The sequence below is a fragment of the Mixophyes fleayi genome, chromosome 2 (assembly GCF_038048845.1).
Source record: "Mixophyes fleayi isolate aMixFle1 chromosome 2, aMixFle1.hap1, whole genome shotgun sequence".
NCBI classification, from domain to species: domain Eukaryota; kingdom Metazoa; phylum Chordata; class Amphibia; order Anura; family Limnodynastidae; genus Mixophyes; species Mixophyes fleayi.
In genome coordinates, this window is record NC_134403.1 from 203829024 (window position 1) to 203849602 (window position 20579).

Genomic DNA, 20579 nt, shown 5'->3' on the forward strand with positions numbered 1-20579 from the left:
GACATAGTAGACAGAGGAGGGGGTCAGAGTGTCTCATGTGACCTTTAACCTGCAGTCATGTTTATGGGCCCTGCCCTGGGTAAGACTGGGAGTTTTTTTCTAACTTTGTCGAGTGTGCTAAAGTGTAAATGCAGGCTAAGCAGTATGTATCTAGTGATAATTTTAAAAAGTAACAAATCACACATATAGTTTATTTATGGCAATAGCATTGATAATAAACTAGTACTATCCTAAGTGAAAATTGAATGTTTTATGCCACTATCATTTTAAAATGTCAAGATAAAACAAATGGTTGGAGGCAGTGGCATAGCTAGGGGGAACATATGCTCCTCTTAACACAATTGTAGTTAAGATTGGCTCCTTTAGGGTCAGCTATCCTGGGAGTTAGCAGAGGAGTCTAATCAGTAGTGAACATTAATGGGGATGGGGCGCCAGTCTGTTCTGCATGGCTGGGTCAAAGGATGCTATGTGGTGGCGTGACCAGTGAGAGGAGAGGAGGGCAGTATTGTCTAGCCCTGAAGCGAGGCACTGTCATGTAGATCGTCCCCACTGCTTCCTCTCTATTGTTGTGTGATGTGTAGTGTGCTTGTGAGCCTGAATGAGGGGCGATCAAGAGCTCCACTTCTAAAGAGTGTGGTCTGTTTTCGACAGCTGTCCTTTGTAAGACAATCTCCTAGGTTTGCCTAGTGGTAGCGCCAGGCTGTTTGTACAACTCCCTCTTTCCCTTTAAAAAATAATTGCATCATTTTGGCCCCGCTCCTGTGATGTAATGACTCTGAGTCTTTTTACAGCAGGGGCGGGGCAAAAATGGTGCGATTCCCTGAGAATGGTGACTAATCCTACCAACTTCACACGGAAGTGGGCAGATGTGGGAGGATGCCCTTCTTGTCCGGGAGACCTGCCCGGAATTCAGGAGTCTTCCGGACATTCCGAGAGAGTTAGCAAGTATGTATAGATTTTGCAAAGGGATTCCAAAGCTGCCACATCATGTGGGCATGACCATGTGAATTGCATTATCCCCTCTGTCAAACTCTATACCAACTTCGACCTATTACAGCACGGCGCGGCCCCAGAATGATGCAATTAGCCCCGTCCCTACCAACTTCACTAAAAAGTTGGTAGGATGCAGAAGGTTGCCCTCCTCTCCCGGGAGCCTGGGAAAACTCTCAAAATTTCAGGAGTCTTCTGGACATTTTTGGAGAGTAGGCAACTATGGATATTACTGAGCCTATTGTAAGTCCTTGTAGTTTTGCAATTTCAAAATATCTGCTGTCCACTGCAATTAGCAAAATCTACTCACCTTTGATCCTAAAAGTTGCCATGTCAGTTCTCAAATTTCTGAAAGCTATGGTTGTATGAAGCCTTGAAAGTCGTGTGCACTGTAAGTCAGCTAAATTTATGTTCAAAATTTGCAAATCACTGCAAATTTCACTTGCATTAGAATTTTTTTTTATCTTTAAGAAAAAAGAAAGGCACCTACCCACAAGCACCAACCATGCCTTCACAGGACTAGCGTTGTTTAAAATAAAAAATAACTATAATAATAATAATTAAAGGAAAAGTGCATTTGCAGATGCACTCACCAGCTGTAATAAAATGGTCCCCATATTTCACTGCATTGACTAGGCCTGATTTTAAATATAATAGAGGGACCCAGCACTCGCGGTCTCACTGATATAGTACAAACTGTTTAGCGCTGGGGTGGTTGAGGATTTAGGGGGTATGATGTGTTTTATTTTATTTATTTAATGTGCTTTGAAGCCAGGACAATACCAAGATCAGTAGTGGCGTTGCCATTATTGCCGCAGGACCAGCCACTCTAGAAAATAAAGTTAGGGCAGTGGTGTTACACAAATGGACAACCACTGGGCACTGATGCGTTGTCAGTCTCAATAACTCATAGTTTCTAGAAACTGTATTTACCCCCTTAAGCATATTTCACATTTTATTTTTTACATCATGGAATCAAAATGTATTTATCTGAGAATTCTTACTACTGATCAACACAAAATACTGAACGATAATAGGACTGGTAAGAATTGCAGTTGGTCAATGTTGAAAAATAGGCACTTTTCAAGGTATAAAAATGTCCAAGAATAAATCTATAAAACCTGCAACTATGCAGATGGAAGTTCCTGCTACAGAACAACAAAGCTGTCATTCTGAGAGACATGTTTCAGTCTGGGTAAAAAATGCAACATGCATGTGATCATACCTCCCTACATTTAGAATCCCGAAGGCAGGACAAAATAAGCCCTGCCCTGTTCCACCCAAAACCCCGCTCATAACTGAGCAGATTTAGGTAAACCTCCACCCACTTTCATGTTAACCCCCACCCTTTTTGTGGGCTGCAAATCGGGACCATTGGGAGGCATGCGTGAAGATTAATTTGTTATTTAATATGGCCATATTTTTCAAACTAAATCAAGATAAACTTTTTCTTATGCATGCAGGACTTAGAGTGACATGCATAGTTAGGTAATGAATGAGGCATAACTTAGTAAGCCATTTTAAAAACATAAGCCTCTAGATCACACCCTCAGCGCTGAGCTCATAGAAAATCTCCATGTTATAAATAAAGGTAGCAGCTGTAATTATCTCATTACACACTGGGTTCTTCTGGTGAAGAGCTTGTTAGCTTTCTTCGTTATTTTGCCAAGCATGGATCCTGTGGATTATTTTGGGTTTGTAAGCACAAAGATTATATTTTCTTTCATCTATTTTCTTTAGTTTTCTGGCTTTGGTGGTTTGTTTATTTACAAGCAAGAAGACCTTGGATCTATTTTCTTTTATTGTTTTGGATAAGCATGGATAATTGTAATTATTACAGATGAAGAGTTGGTAAAGCTGGGTACACACTACACAGTATTCATCCAATAATCGGCTCAAACAGCCGACATACGGCCACTCGTTCAAAAGTCGGGTCAGTGTGTGCAGTGACACGATGGTTGAAAGTCTGCCCAAATGGACAATTATCGCCTCATTTGGTTGGTCGTACCGTTTTAATATTTTCGTTCCAATCTCGTTTCCTCTGTGTAGTGTGTATAAACTTCCGACCGATCCACAACAGTGAGTACGAAATTACAGTCATTGATCACGACAACATGGCTGTAAAAAGTCGCTAAAGGGAAGTCCGCTCTTCCCTTTATCGTCCTAAACAAGGCTAGTGTGTTTGCAGTCCATTGACCGAGCGATCTGACCATCGATCGCATGTAAAATCGCTCGGCATAAAAAGTTGGTTGAAATTTCTGTAGTGTGTACCCAGCTTTAGTGTTAGAGGTTTTTTTTATTACTTTAAAATAAAGTTATTTTTAAAACAGGTGACTTGTGTTTTATTTACATTTTGTTTTAGTGCACTACAGGTACCAGCGGGCCCTGAGTGCAACCTGGCTATGCTGGTGCTTTTAGTACTAAAAGCATCAGCATGCCCAAACTGTTAATGGCAGCCTGGGCTGGGACCTGTAGCACACTAGCGACAAAATGGTGTTTTACATTAATTAAAACACCATTAATTACTATTAAATTACTATTACCCCCACACCCACCGCCCAGGGGTATGAGAAGAGAAAAGTGCTTTCAGCGCCTTCCCTGGGGAATTCAGCCTCGTGCTGATCAGCCTGGGGCTGGTTTGTCCCTATAGCAGGGGGACCCCACACTGCAAGTTTTCCTGCTATAGTGCAGTCAGCCCCGGCTGGCAAAGCCTTGTGCTGGTACTAGTAAAATCGCTAGTACCAGTCTAGGCTGGCAGCACTAGGGTTATGCTGTTTTGAAGGGGTTCAGGAATTTTTTCTCTCACATTGTGTTCCGTTTCATTTATTTATTTTTTACTGTATTGCTGGAGTTAGTACCTCTGGCGTCTTAAGCTGTTTTGGGTGGTGAGGGAATTGTGTGTTGTAACATTGTGTTCATTTGTAGGGGGTTCAACTGAATATTGCCGATGGCGGTGGCATGCCGCCAGTTTCTTAAGCTATCTGAATATTGCCAGCGGTAGTAGCGGTTTACAGGTAATGCATTATGTTGAGATTGTGGCTGTCAACATTTTAACACTGTCATCAGTCACATTCGGAATGTCGAGACTTTGAATGTCGACAGATCGTTCCCAACACGTCCAATTCTGTGCTTCGATTTAGGTGCAGAATTTTGGGTAGATTGAACCAACTTGGAGATGAACACTAGTTTGTAACCATAAGCAACCCAAAGAGTTTTGTTTCAGATGAGTTAAATATCTCTGTGTAGTCGTGGTCTGCTCCCCATTGCTTCCTTATTGACATCCCTATGTACATCTACCCTTTCTCTCATACTGAAGTGTTATTTTGCTTTAGTATCTGTTGACTGAAAACTTTAATACAAAATAACAAAAAGTATTTGGAAGACAAGCATATATAAAACAATAAATAAATAAAAGACACCTTACAATACATTTTCTTTAATATGGTAGATTGGAAAGCTAATTGTCTTCCATTAATAAAAACTGGCACAGCTTCAATCCATTTTGAATGCCAGATTGATTTTCCTCGCTAACAGCTACTGGCACTCTGTCTGCTGGCACACCATTTATCTATTTCCTCCAGGATACAATTTACAATTTCACCTAAAAAGCCCTCCACGATGCTGCACCACCTTACATCTCTTCACTAGTCTCTATATACATACCCAATCATCCAGTCTGATTATAGATGGTGGTATGCCATTCACCAGTATCTATATGCCATATTAGTGTTTACCTTATCCTATTTGTATATGACCCACACTTTAAAGCATTCCCTGGAAAAGCACTGTTTTATGAAAATATTATAAATCCAATATGTCTAGTTCCCAAAGTTTAAAAGAAAACTAAACCATCAACTATGCCATCAATTTAAGAAGCACATCTTTCACCCAGGTAGAGGTAATATTATGAACTTCGGAGCACAGCTCCAAACGACCTGGTGCAGGACATGAGAACAAGCCAATTCCTCTTACATTAATGTCCCATAAAGGAAATAAATGCACACATGAACTCAATTAAAAATAGTCATCAGCAGTTGTCCATGACGCATTTGCAGTCCTTAGTCATAGATACATCCCATTAAAACACACACACTTTTATAATAAAATAGGATGGGCCACCAAAGGCATTAAGCAGCTGGGGAATTCCAGTTAATATGGTAACATTATGATTTTGGCACAAGGGCCCCTGGTGGTGGGGACCCCCTATAGCAGTGTAGGGGAGTTCCAAATCAATTGCACAGCAGACCACTCAACAAACAATTTTGGATTCCGAGGCACCAACCGGTCTCTGCACAATGATATTTACAGGCAGGTCCCAATGCCAGTGTATCCTATTATGTGTGTTGGGTCATGTTGTCATACACACATGGCCGCACAGAATTCTGTGTCCTACCACCACTTCTACTGCCTTCATGGTAAAACTATGAAATTCTATTGACAATATATTATATATTATATGCACTGTGCTGGCGAGCATGGCCTTCTTATCTCTCTGTATGTATTACCTAGTATTGTTTTATTACTGGGTTTGTTCCCAATTGTAAAACAATACGGAATTTACAGCCGCAATATAAATAAATGATGATGATGAGGATGATGCTGTGTTATCCACAGTATATGCAGTCTTGATGTAGTAAGTTTAGGTGTGATACATACTAGATGTTCGACATTTACGTGATTGACATTTATATGGTCAACACCATAATATGGACAGGGTTGGAAAGTCGGCAATGACATCGACAGTATTGTTAGGTCAACAACTGAAATGTAGACAATTTTATTAGGTCGACAACAATATCCCTAACCCTATTCCTAACCATATAATACTGTCTACATTTGAATTATCTACCTAATAATACTGTCTTCATTTCAATTGTTGACCTAATAATATTGTCTATATTCTATCACACATCGGACCCTCTGGCTCATTTACAGGGGTCCAGTGCGCAAAGCAGACCTCCTCCACCGGCCCTCCACCAGGCGCTAATGCGCCATGATTCTTCTGATGGCCATCTTGGATTCAGGTCTGCGCATCTTTTATAATTTTCTGTATTCAGCCATTGGCTAATTGATTGACACTCCTCCTCAATCTCCAAACTATTTAAGGCAACTGGGCTGTTTAGATAGTGCCAGATCTTTTAATCCTGTAGCCTGTATAGCTGTTGGAATATCTGGCTCCTTAGTATACTGGTATCTTGTATCCGTGTCTATTGTACTGATGCTCGTATCCAGTGCTGATAGCCTCTCTACTTATCCCCTGAACTCTCCTTGTTGGCTCTACATCTTCTATCAGTCTTGCCTGCTATTCTTCCATTGAACCACGTTCTGTGGGGTGAACCAGCGAAGCCCAAACTGTTTTTTCATGTAGCACACAAATATCAACTTTAAATTTCAGTGTACAAATAAGCTATCAAGTATTTGTCTGCTACATGAAAACACAGTCAGTGTTTAACTTATGTGCAAAACAGAAAACTAATTTGCACCCCTTGCATTGTAACATGGTTTTGTCCAGCAGACTGAAACAAGAAGTTTCTCAAGTTAAGATCCTTAATGAATCAGGTCCCTGATCCCTAGGTGCCACAAAAGGTCCCCAGGGTTTAATCTTGTATATCCCTCCTCCCCTCAATCAGTTGGAGGAGTGCAAGGGTTGTTTCTAAGAAGTCTGGTTACGGGTTCAAATCTGAGAAAGGAAGTGTATTATTTATTTGCTAATTAGGACTAATATTTTATTACTCATAATTTTATATCAATTGTTGATTTATAAGCATGATCTAATAATTATATAAATGAAGAGACTGCTGTTTTGATTTGGTTAATCAGCATTTACCGCTGGCTACAGGATTGCAATATAGACATCTCTAAAGAAATTGTCGATGGCATAAATAAACGTGTCAGAAAAATGCTTTGAAATATAATCTAGTGCACATTTATTTCATTAAAGAAGTGAAAATTGCGGGCAACAGTGTGAAAGGATTGGATTTATTTTTTATGCATGAACAGAACAGCCCAGATTATCCATTTGTACGGATACACACAGGTATGAATGCTCATCATTTAATAAAGATCAAAAATCGGATTTGGATGTATCTACAGGACATTACAACAGTTGATGCAAATTGGTAGGGGCCCTGGCTCTCCACACACTGCGGTTGGATAAATCTGCTTGTCACGTTCTTTTCTTGATCTGCCTTTGTGCAATCATCCTATGATACCACCTGTTTAAAAGAACTTCTGTTTAGTCGGTCTTGTGCCCTATGAAGTCATCCATCTGTATTAATTACTATTCTGATGTAGCTGGGCAGCACGGTGGCTTCGTGGTTTGCACTTTTGCCTCACAGGACTGGGGTCGTGAGTTCAATTCCCGACCATGGCCTTATCTGTGTGGAGTTTGTATGTTCTCCCTGTGTTTGTGTGGGTAAATAAACCTCTTGTCTTTTATAGGGTCTATCTGAACTCACAGGAACTGGAGTTGTTGAGAGGGCAGAAGATAACTTTTTGCTAAATTAACAACCCAATCATGCACTATGGAAAAAGAACTACTGACAGGAAGTAGCTGAGCAGGGTCACGTAAAATTTTAAATTCATTGAATCTCCTGTGTGGGACTAGTCCTTAGCACTTAACCCCCTTAAGTATTACACCATATTATCTAACTACAGAGTGTTATCTGGATCTAATAGTAGCTTACATATAAGCTCCAATTACACAAAAACTACCATTAGATGAAAATAAAAATGGATCTAGTAGTTTTAGTGTGCACAAGATAAAGGTCCTTTTAAATTGATGCAAAACACAAAATTTTCTCTGATCTTTAAGGAGCAAAAATCTTGCTGTCTCTAAGTGGTTTATCAACGATGAAAATTCATCTTGTAAAATTCACAAATTATATATATATATATATATATATATATATATATATATATATATATATATATATATATATATAGATGCATCAACTCTGCTTGATATAGACCAGTGGTGTGTACCTTTTCGTCACCTAGCAAAGACCATAAAACAGGAGGTTCTTACTGGAAAGTATTGAATGTCATATAATCAGGGAACTCCGAATACAGATTCTGGAATCTCCGTTTGGGTCCGGACCTAATTGCTGCAGCCCTATCATGTGGGTAGGATGATACAGAGGTGGTCACATGATTCTTTCAAAGAAACTTCTACATGAGAGTATTAACATTTTCGAAACAGTAACTTTTTGTTTCATCATCACTCATGTTACAATGAGCTTGCAATTTGTCTTTCAATAATCTTAAAGATAGGCAGTCAAATATGGATAGGAAAAAAAAATATATTGCTCGAAAATGACAGCTTAATCTAAAAACCTTCAATGCCTGATATTTTCATATATTACATAAATGTTACTAGTAGCCTTTCAATGTAAGGCTACATGTATTTTAGTCATTCCTTTAACATTAGTTAGATTATGTAATCATGAAGGGCAAAGCTTAAATGTCATTGACACAACTACAATAGTTTTGTGTAACCAGTCTCTGGTAAAATGAAGGTTATGGTACCAAAAAGGAAAACTGGGACATATGCAGTTTCCTGTTTATCCCATATTGGTATTTATGAACACTGGCAGTGTAGACCTATAGTAAAGCATTGGGTGTTTGGCGGTGTACTCCCCAGGCAGTAGATGGATCAGGACATTCAGTCAGTTGAGGACTGAGGTTCTAATTTTGGAAACCTTCCTGTGTGATAGTTTTGAAGGTATGCATAAGTTACAATTAATCACCATATCACCTATCACTAAATAAGAGTGAATATTGTATTACTCACCGAAAAAGTAATGCCCTTGTGTTCATAGCTGCTTGCATACACTGAACATAATTCAATTAGATCATATATAAAAATGAACCAAGCATTAATTCAAAAGCCATACATCCTTATTTTTATTTGCATATTAATCTCATATAGTCTGTTTAATAAAGAAAAAAATACATGTATGTCAGTTGTCCTTTTATCTCATCATAAAAATAGTTAATGAAACCTCTTTTCCTAAGCATATGTGCAAGGAGCCAGAGGTGGGAATTCTCAACTCAATTCATTATATCATAAACTATATGGTTCAAAGCAGTTTATATTAAATACAGAAAATAACAAAATTTGGCTTGACATTTTTATTTTGGAGCATACAAAGAAAAAAAAATGAAACCAATCGTCCTTTTTGACCACAACATAATAATTCTTAACTCTATTTACATTTCCAGTGCAGTATTTAAATAGGAAGACAAAAGACTCTTATTCAGGACCTTTTTCATCTGAAGGAGGTTCATGCTGTGCAAGCTGCAACAGTAAACAAATTGTACAATTAGATTGATGTTATTGTGGGAGGCAAAAAAAAAAAATCAGTTACACAGAATGGCAGAACAGAGTTCACAAATAAGAGACCATTGGTTATGAGGGCAATGGGAAACACGTTTAAACAAATTTAAAAAAATAAATGGTTAAACCTTTAAAAGTTGACATGGAACAGAACAGGAAGGTTTTAGTTTCTATCTAAGAATGGTACTTTTGTGGGGGTCCCTCCACCACAGACACTGAACTGGTCTCAGTGGCTGTGAATGAAAGCCTGCAAAGTACCATTACCGAATTTGTTCCTTGAAATGTATCTACCGCCCCCCAAACACATGCAAACACTACTACACTAATGGTGTTTTAAAAAAATAATAATGACAATTACTATTTCAGCAGTCAAAAGAATGTTGCTTCTACTTGCTTAAAAAGGAGTTCAACAAAACCACCATAGATCACAAGGACAATGAAACTTGAAAAAAACACACACACACACAAACCTTTGCTTTCAGTTCTTTATTCTCTTCTAAAACGGCTTCATACTTTTGTTTCAGTTCTGCGACCTCCAAGCGCAAAGCTTCCACATCTGGCGTTTCTGGCCCAGCAGCTCCCATGTGCTGCTTTAAGAAGCTGAGTGTACAATTAAGGATGGAAAGCACAAATGGCTTCATGACCATATTATTTCTACATATATACACCTGCAAGCCATTGGGGGGCAGTAAATCCCCAAGTCTCCAAGTTGTATACAGACATTAACAACTTTATACAGCAAAGTTTTTAAATTGATGTGAGATACCATATTACAAATAAAGGCAATTGTTTTTGCATACTTGCAAAATAAAAACTAACGTGTCATTCTGTCATGCCATACCTACTTCATGACCAGGAACCAAATACCTTTATGAAGAGACTAAATGTAAGATTTAGGAAGTATATCATTTTGTCTTTTTATTTTATGGACATTATATATGGAAAAGTCAGGGAATAGGTGGGGAGAGCATGCACTTTTCCATGACAAAAAAAAATAAATCTATATAGTTTTCTTTTTATACAAGAATCCCAGAGTAAAAGTAGTGTTGTCTGTTACCTCATGAGCCCTGTCAAATGTACAATATGTCTGCTAACCCACAAATGTACTAATCATCACTCTAAAAAACCTTTGTGAATAACCACAAGCAGAGAGGGGTAGTTGCAGGTTATGGTCCCCTGTGGTTGCTAAATCAGCACTAGAAGAGATGCGAGTCTTCGCCTGGCTCCATGCTTCTGCATACCGTAGAAGTGCCCAAACTCAGTCATCAAGAGTTACCAGCAGGTCATGTTCTCAGGATATCTGTCTGTAGAAACAGGTGGATTATATTTACTGACCCAACCAAATAGATCAACTCATCTGTGCATGATTAAAGAAATCCTGAAAACATGAACTGTTAATAGCTGTTGAGGAGTGAGTTTGGCCACCTCTGGCATACAGCAATATCACAACACCCAAGGATATTAAAGATCAGCTGTGAAGCACATGTTGCCAAGTCTTTTATATATTATTGTTTGGATTACACAAATATTTTCGATTTCATCAAGCATACTATCTAATAAGGTACAATTAACATTTTAAACATTGAAAGGATACTCCAATGCATTATTTGGCTTTTCTGGCTCTTCATACAGCTCAACTAACACTGGAAAAGAAAAATGAAAGTTCATTAGAATTTCTAACAGTGTCAAACATTTTATGTCATGGGTACTATGATAAATTATAAAACCTTGTTCTAAGAACCCAATTTCAAAACTGCAATTATCAAAACCATTTTGGACGCTGGGACTCCCGAGCAGACGGCCACTTCCGGTTCTCGTGCTATCACAACACAATTTCTTGAGATGCCATATACCTGACAGATGTATTTCCTTCATGCCTTCATGAATCTGAGTGATGCAACAGAACTTATTGCTGCTTCACCTTTCTGAACATCCTGCAACTTCTAAAATTTCTCTGTGAATTCTTATCACGCCTCCCTCAGCGGATTGGCGAAGATGGGCCCCAGGAAAATTAAGGGCTCCAGGTCAGAACTGACTGTCCCAATCTTCAAACCTCAATCTTCTCCATCATCTGGAGCAGTTCCCAAACATAGAAGCTCAGGGGATGTTGGGGCATCTACCTCAGGATCTGCCTTATCACCCATCCCCTGCAACTACTTTACAAATGAATCCGAACGGACCGATTACTGTCAAAACAATGAAACTGATGTTCACTTCCTTCAAAGCCCAACTGTTGTCTGAAATGCGCTCGTCTATACGTGAAATTGACATGCAGATGACAGAGTTGGGCTAGAGAACCTCTCATGTAGAGTGTAAAGTTTCAAATACACTTCCAGAGGACCATATATAGACCTACAGCCATTTGTTGCTCACCACTGATCTATACACTGTAAGCAATTAAGTATACATGGTTACCTTTAGTAAGTGTGTCAAGCACTCCAGCCTTCTCCAAGTATCTTCTGAATTGTTCTCTTTTGGAATCTGCAGCCTAAGTAACAATTGCATGAATATAAAATAAAAAAAACAAAACACTCAAAACAACTTTTATCTTTGCCTTTATTAGAAAACATTTTTATTTAAAGCTGGGTTATACTATTTGTAGAGTTTATGCTATTAAAGACCGATCATAAAATATACAAAATGCATATTTTTAACATATTAACAGAATCAAGTACTGGTTTACATTTATAAAAATATACACATTGTTCTTTACTGACCGGAAGAAACAAATTACTCTTACTAGAACAGCATGTCTATACAAATCGGTGGAAGTCACTTCACACAGAAAACCCGAGAACAATTTGCCCTACATGACAAAAGCAATAGACTGCTTACTGACAGTCTGTTCCTGTCAACTGGTTGGAAAACAGACTTCAAACAACTGTGGTGCATCAACTGCCCGTCCGGCCAAAATCACATCATCATAGAGAGCGACGCTGTCATTGATGGTATTAAGGTATATGGAAAACAATATGTACATCAGGCGCTCATGTATAGCCACAGAGAGATAATACTTTTCTTATTAAGCGATGTGTGCGCGAAGGAAAGATTTGTCTATTCTAATGAAAAGTTCAAACAGCTTCATCTATAAAACAGACTGGTATTATTAAGATGCTCATTTAAGAAGGTGCCGGCTGTACAATGTAGAATGGTCTGTTAAAAAAACATTGCACAGCTGGCGCCTTCTTGAATGAGCACCTTAATACCACCAATGACAGTGTCGCTCTCTTCCCACACTGGAAGTTAATTGGCTGCTGACTAAAATGGACATCCCTGTTCACCGATGGTTGCTACACAGGTTTGTGTATAACAACTCAACACAAGCTACAAGTTGAATTCTGGAGAAGAGATGCTTATAGGCATATATATTATATATATATATATATATATATATATATATATATATATATATATATGTTTTTGCAATTACTTGGTTATAATATACAAATATTAGATATTAACATAGATTGTGTGTGGAGGGGGCAATTATATATATTATAATACTAAGATACACTTATGGAAGATAGGAGACCCACACAGCCTCAGTTACCTGACTCATCGAAACTCCCACTCTCCTAGTGATGGTTATTTATCAATGAGTTTTTTTGCTTGTTACATGGCATCTCTAGAACAACCATGGAATCGTATAAATGGTCTACAGGAAGTGACGAGGCTCAGAATATGCTGAAGTGTTTCCACTGTGATTCGTGTAGCTGGGTGACTGCATAGCCTCACTGACTGTAGCAGATGTACAGTAATTTTTTACCGGCTTATTCTGCTCAGTGTACATGGCTATGTGCTGCAAGCCGTGCATAGTGTGTTACAAGAGATAAACCTATGAGTCCATGTCACTTTACCTGCTTTGCCTATAAACTCAGTCTTCCCCATATTTGTCTCAGCTGCACAAACTTTTGTAGACCTGAAGAGGGCTAGACTGAAGTGAGATAGCAGCTTGGCAGCAACCCTTTCATATTGTCTTTAAGAGCTAGGGTCAGGATCCACACCATCTGTCATCACACACTATGTAAGCAGAGTGGCCACCAACTGCCTTTATATGCAATTGTGCAGAGGAACAGGAGAGGAATTGGACTGCTCCCACTAGCCAGTCACAACTGCCTGGTCAGAATATGCCTTGAGCTAGTTGTGCTAACTGTACTTTTCAAAAAGGATGTACTTCCAGCAACCTTCAAATGATTCCTAAATTCATTACGAAGTCTGTACACACTGCCTTCTTTTACAGATTTCCACATTTCAGGATCAACCTACACGAGTCCTTTAAATCTGTGACAGGTTTGAGATCTTTTGAATCTTCTGTCATTTGCCTGCAATTAGGTCCTATCAAGTGTTCTTCAACACTCTTTAATAGCCATTGATTATGGCAGTTTTATACATTTTTTATATATCTTTATATCTTGATATTACTATTTTTTGTTCTATTATATATGTTTATTTTATTTCATTTATTATTATTTTTTTTACATATTTCTTAATATTTATATACATTTATTCATTTCAAATTCATTTGTGTGTTCATATTCCATTTTTAATCCTTTGTATAAGAATTCAAAAATACATAATATTTACAATAAATAAAATGAAACAAATTAAATTAATGTTTATCACTAATAAATCATATATTGTACCAATACATTTAGGGTGTTTAGAGACACCATGTATAGGATGGTGCTTTATTGGTGTATTTGTTTGTTTTCATTTTTTCTTGTGTTGTGTTTATATTTATATATACACCTGTTTATTATTGTCTATTTTGTTTATTTATATACATTTTGAATAGCAATATATAATTAATGGGTGATGTCCAATTATATTTATTATCAGCGATATAGGGCAATATGGCTCTTTCTCCTCTTTTTTTCCATTACACTATCAGACTCTTGACTTGCATTAAATTGAGGGTTAACCCTCATGTGTAGGAAATACGAATTACCTGCTCAGTATATAGGGTAGCGTGTATATGAACTCAGTCTGTCTCTGAGGAAATCGCCCTAGAGGTGATGAAATGTGCCAGGTCCCTGTGGATGCTATGTGACTTATTTCTTATCAGGAGCATGTAGCACAAGCAACTTTTGTCAGCTTTGTTACCTACTCACCAGCTACATTGGGATCTAGGTCTGCTGTGGTCTAATTACATTGGAATATTGCCTGGATGGCTGTGGAAACATTAACCACTCCACTGACCCAAGGCAGGAGGTACTAACATCATTGCCGATTCATAATTTATCTTATTGCAAGCGGTTCGCAGAGTAGTGCACACGGAGCTGTGCTACTTTCCAACTTAGTTCCCCTATACTAGAGGAGGAAGAGTCCACACACTGCCCACCGCTGCAGTTTTTTTTGGTGTTCCGCACAACCACGCAAATGAAGCTGTGCACATTTTCAACTGACTGGTGAGATTATGGGATCATTATCATATCAAAAAATGCCAGGGTATTATATTTTTTCCAGTGACTATTCCCATCTTTTCAGGAGATTGGTGACTTAGTTGATCTGTGGATCATTTGATATAGAACATTCTATTATACCTTCTAGAAAAATTGATAGTGTATGGGCACAGTTTAAGCACTTCTGTGCTTTCACAATATTTGGACTGATGTATCATTTTATGTTCAATTGAACATTCTTAAGCATGCCACCATATGGTAATACCATTGCACATACGCTCCGAGTTCATCAGTATTTTAGATTGAATTATTTATTCCATTTTTTAAAGTCTAAATGTTTTGCATTCCCCATAAATAAATATTTTTATGCGATATATAATACCGCAGTCAATTGTTTTGATTTGGTACAGCACACACTATTGCATTCTTGTTTATTTGTTAATTTTTTGTGGAGCTAGCAGACACCACACATATTAGTGTGGTGACTGTACCAGCCTTTTAAGTGCAGGGGGTCCTTTGTTGTTCTATAAAATGAGAGGCATGCAATGTATTTCTTCCTGATTAAATAATTCATAAATACATTTTTCAATTGCTGTTTTATAGATAATAATGTCAAGGGATAAAAATAGCATTAATTAATCTCCTTATTCTTTACTATAAGGCCAGGTTCTCTTTATGAAAAAAAAAAAAAAGCCACAGATCCCTCCCCCACCACCTTGTCTACAAGTGCAGAAAGTGAGGCAGTCCTCTACATATTTTCTATACCTGCCATTTTCTAAGGGAAAACACACATAGGTGCATACTAGTTTGTTTGTTTTGTTGTTTTTTTGGGGGGGAGGGGGGGGGTAGGATGTAATTCAAGTGATGGAGGAAGTGTTTTAGGAATGTGTATTAAACATCAAATCACTTTAAACATGCTTCAAAGAAAGTCAGTGTTGGTTGCCAAAAAGCCAACTATAAACACATGCAAAAATATTTAATGCTGATTAATGTTGTCCAACAGCTTAGTATGAACGTATTGTAAATCAGGGAGCAAATGGGTTAATATTGGACAAGGATTGAACAGCTGGTCGTCTAGCAACACACAGTGCCACATGTATACCATAAGTCAGAAAAGGGAAGTATAATATATCCATGCCAAATATCTAGTTAATTGTGCAAATATACAAATCAGTGCATTCAGGGTCAATTTGAGTTTTACACCTAGGACTAGGGTTCCTCAACGTACACTACAATTCAAGGGATACTTTGTAACCATTTAAATACAAAATAGGGTACTTGGTAAACATGTAGGGACATGATGGATACGTATGAAAAAATACATGTTAAAAATATATTACTGTGACTTGATTTTACATTAGTCTAACTGCACACGGCACATATACTCTCATAATATAATTGTGTGGAAACCTCTCTCCTAGACTGTACGTGTATAACAGTCGGACACTGAGAATAAATAAATATCATTAAGGTAGCATTGATATGAATACAAATCATAGGAACAGTATTTATTCAGAAATAACATACCGGTATGCAGTTGCACCCACCTTATAATTCGCCATCCTCTCCTTTGGTTTGCTTCTGGTTTGTTGGCCAACAATCTCCTCAGTAACGACCAGCCAGTCCTTTACGCATGCGCGTAATTAGAATCGAAGCTTAACACTAAGAAATAGTGCGGCTTCCGGCATAGAGGCTTACGCATGCGCAGATAGTCTCACGGGTGCTAGGGGTTTTTTTTTTTGTTTTTTTTTTTTACTTTGACGCATGCGTAGAATACGGTATGGAGGTCCGTGATATAAACTGTGCACACTGCACTCCATTGTAGGCGTTTTCGACAGTTAGGATTGTGATTTCGTATGTCAGAAAAGTGGATATTGTTTAATACTACACTCATTTAAATGCAGCTGATACGATATCTGCCTATTTATCAAATTACTTGTCTGCAGAAGGGGAACTGCACAAGACACCAACATATAAAGCTACAGCGATTTCAAGATTACCAGTGCAAATAGCCTGCTGGTACTAAAAGGTTGTGATTAGTTACCTTTCACTGTAAGGACCTGGGGCCTAATTCATTAAGGATCTTCACTTGAGAAACTTCTTATTTCAGTCTGAACAAAACCATGTTACAATACAAGGGGTGCAAATTAGTATTCTGTTTTGCACATAAGTTAAATACTGACTGTTTTTTCATGTAGCACACACATATCAACTTTAAATTTCAGTGTACAAATAAGCTATCAAGTATTTGTGTGCTACATGAAAAAAACAGTCAGTATTTAACTTATGTGCAAAACAGAATGCTAATTTGCACATAGTTTCCAACCCTATTAATATGACACCTGAAGCCTCACTCTGATGCTTCTCATGAAAATATCTTGAGACTCCATGTGTAAGGAGTCCTTTATTGATGTTAATACAGTGTTCTCTAAATCTGGTCTTCAAAGGGCGCGTTGTTCTGCCTACATATTGGAGGCCACATGGGCAGTCCAATACATAGACAACATACGGCGTATCACAGTTATCACAGATAAATTGTGCAATATTATATACCTTCCCATTTGATTTTGATTTGATCTCTTTTGCGCTGTTCGAAATATGTTTACATGTAAGGCAAATATTTTTATTGCATCTATAGCAACCATTTGGTCGCGAGGGGATCCAAGTACTATTTTCAATGGGTCCAGATGGTTGTGGTTTGAAGAAACTTGGTGCTATCAAACTCTTCAGATTATCGTTCTTTTTAAAAATAATTTTGGGGTTGTCTCCTATACAATTACATAAAATATTGTCCTGTTGCAACATCTTAAAATTATCAGTAACAATTTTCCTAATCCTATAAGATTTGGTGTTATATTTTGAAAAAACATATTTTTTTTTTCATACTGGAATCTACACGCTGACACGCTTTCAGCATCAGCACGGAGGAGGCACAGTTGGGACTTAGTACATCATTGGTGGACTTCACAGGGATCTGAGTAAGTGCGTTCCATCCACGCTAACCCCTAAATCATCATCTAGTCCCTCATTACTTCTCCATTTTTTTATTGGCGTTATTTTATTGATTAGTGTCCAGCTGGCTATTTGTTTCTGTATAGGATCTTCATTGGATTGGCATGCATATCCATATACCTATAATATAGGACAAGGCGGTACCCTCCATTATGCACTTGTATTGTGCTATGTATCATCATTGGACATTTGTATTTTAATTTATATGCGATTTTTATATTTACTCCGGAGTAACCAATTTATATTGTGTTTAATATTATTAAACTGTGCATTTTTATTTCACTCTGATTATATGTGGTCTATGCACTGGTTGATATCACATCAGTCAACACACATTTAGGTGGAGTTCCTCCCAACGCTGTATATATCTCTGTATTTTATTTATCTTTCCGGGGGTGTTTACACCACCCTTTTACAGCTGCGGGTTGTATTTACCTTCATGATGTGAAGTTTGTTACAGCGCCAGGTTTTTTCCTGAGTTTGTATTTTACAATTAAGCCTTAGAAACATTTTTTGTATTAAATAAATTTAATCTAGCATATTCTCTGTCATTCTTACAAAGCCAAGTGAGGCTCATGCTACATATGTATGTGATTTAAGTGTTAAACATTAATAAGTGGTTTTGGTGAACGCAAGGACGCCATAGTAATTCCTTCGTGGTGGCAGAAAAGGTGTATTCATTGGTAAGTGACTAAGGTGACTCCAGTCACGTCCAGCTGTTCAGATTATCGTATCTGGGACAGGCTGTGCATTCGTGACAGACGCAAACGGCGAGTTTGTGTTTACAATAAGCAAAATCACTCTGTGCATGCTCAAACCCAGACCATACGCCACAGAAAGCAGCCATATTTAATTCAGCTGTGAGCGCAAAGGACATATACAACAGCCTACAATTTCAGGGAAGGAACAGGACAGGGAAGGGGCAATTGCCCATAGTCAATGTACAGTAAGGGCATGCCAATCGTCAGCTGCTTCCAATTCAAGCTCTGGGCATCTCTCAGGTCCTTGCTTTTCAGCTAGATCTCTTGCTCCAGCTACAGGTCTAGTCTAAGCTTATTACTGCTGATTAATAGTGATGATGGCTGTAGAGTAGACATTCATAACATACTTAGAAAAGTTTTTCATGAAAGAAAGCAAAACACTTTTTTATTTTTTTTATGTTTAACCATTAATATATGCTTGCATCCTGGACTTTAGTTAATAGCGGAGCAGCAACTTTTCTGGTTTTTAGTAACCTTATTTTAGGTTTTCAAAATCATCTACTGCTGTATTAGAATTGTGTGTTGGATCCAGCTACATATTTCATTGATGTGACTTTGGCCTATGCTTTAGACTTGTTTAACAGATTGCACCATTGCCTAATAGCTATTCCTGGAATATTTGTGCCAGGGCGGACCTAGACTTTTTTTTTGGGGGGAGGGGGGTTTTAACATAACCACACCGCTCCTTCACTCTGATTGGTTGGATCCACCCCTCCTTCACTTTCATTGGCCCTCTCGGCCACCATGCCTGGATCTGCCACGGATTTGTGCTACAGTTAATTGCATTAATTCAGATGCTTGGACTGTATAATTGGTCTTAATTTATCAGTCTGCATTTTCTTTTTCTTTTTTTTACTGCATTTTACATTACAACTACTAGTTGGAAAACTATCCTTGCTGGTGCTATACAAAGGGATATGGTTTGTTTTCCGCACCAGATATATTTAAGAAAAATAATGGTGTTCTGTTGTTGAAGGCACTCAAACCATAATCAGTAGCATAGTAAATTGACAATTTTAAAATATTATATCTTTATTGTTAATGATATTAAAATAATGTTAGAGTCAGAATTTTGTCTAAATTTTAATCCCAGGCAAAATATAAAGTTAAAATTATAGTGAAAAAGGTTTAGAAATTAATTGAAGTGTTTTATAACTGGGGGAAGGAAAAAACTTCTCCCTAAAGCACTTTATGTTTATCTGTTTTCTTAATAGACAGAGTAATGTCATTTAATTTTTCAATTCAATTGTGTTTCAATACATCACCTATCTTAATAATTCTATTCTCTATTCAAAAGCTTCTCATATTGAAAACACACCAGTTCATAAAAAGCTATCAGTCCTCCGCTTAACTATTTCACCATATAGTATATAGCTTACTCTCTTTCATCCTCCTTCTCTCTCTCTCTCTCTCTCTTGCTTCTTGCTCATAGATTCCCTTACACTGGCTCACCCGCATGTGTCAATCATTTGCTTCTTTCCCTTTAGATTATTAGCTATAGTGAGCAAGGCCCTCTTCCCTCCTGTTCTGATTACCTATAACTTTAGCTCACCAGCTACATTGCGCACCTCCTCCTTGGGCTCTCTGCCCCTGGACTCCACTCCTCCATTGTCTTTGCACCTCTTTCATTTGCTCTAAACCTGTTAGTTGTACCCACGCTTGTGGACACAGGTTTCAGCTTGCACTGAATATACCCCTTGCATCCCATTACCCAGCTAGGCTATCTGTAACTATGTTAAGAGTTGTAGTGTTATTTTTTTACTGTATTGTACTGTTATACCATGTACTGTTTTGTTGTTTGCCCTCTGTACAGTGCTGCGGACCTCTTATGGTGCCCTATAAATTAGGTTAATAATAATATTGTTTTTTGTTTTTTTTTATGAGTGACAGAAGTTACGATTCACCCTAAATATATCATTTAAGTTGCTTCAGATAATGTTTTCTAATTTTTATGGGGATATTATGTGTGACTCTTCTAAATAGTCTTCTCTTCAAGTATAAGGTCTAAATTGTTAGGCTGCTGGCCGTGATCACCAACCCACAGAACTAGATGACTGAGATCTTCGCCTATACAAG

General features: G+C 37.9%; 1 protein-coding gene and 1 long non-coding RNA gene across 2 annotated transcripts; one reads left to right on the forward strand and one right to left on the reverse strand.

The window, feature by feature from the left end:
• The first annotated feature begins 41 nt into the window (after positions 1-41).
• Positions 42-7327, forward strand: LOC142140283 (uncharacterized). The gene is made up of 3 exons (XR_012688375.1): positions 42-79; positions 3916-4004; positions 6932-7327. It is a non-coding gene; the product is annotated as an uncharacterized LOC142140283 (long non-coding RNA).
• A 1544-nt stretch (positions 7328-8871) lies between these two features.
• Positions 8872-16390, reverse strand: MYCBP (MYC binding protein). The gene is made up of 5 exons (XM_075195381.1): positions 16278-16390; positions 11744-11816; positions 10923-10971; positions 9799-9928; positions 8872-9289 (listed from the first exon to the last, which is right to left on the reverse strand). The coding sequence occupies exons 1-5, from the start codon at positions 16290-16292 to the stop codon at positions 9245-9247; spliced, it is 312 nt and encodes a 103-aa protein (XP_075051482.1). The 5' UTR covers positions 16293-16390; the 3' UTR covers positions 8872-9244.
• Between the last annotated feature and the right edge of the window lie 4189 nt (positions 16391-20579).

Excerpts from the sequence above, each read along its gene's own strand:
- MYCBP (XM_075195381.1), bottom strand. Across the intron at positions 10,972-11,743 it reads GCTTGACACACTTACTAAAG|TGTTAGTTGAGCTGTATGAA; the intron begins GTAACCATGTAT and ends TTTCTTTTCCAG. Across the intron at positions 9,929-10,922 it reads AAGCCAAATAATGCATTGGA|CTTCTTAAAGCAGCACATGG; the intron begins GTATCCTTTCAA and ends TTGTACACTCAG.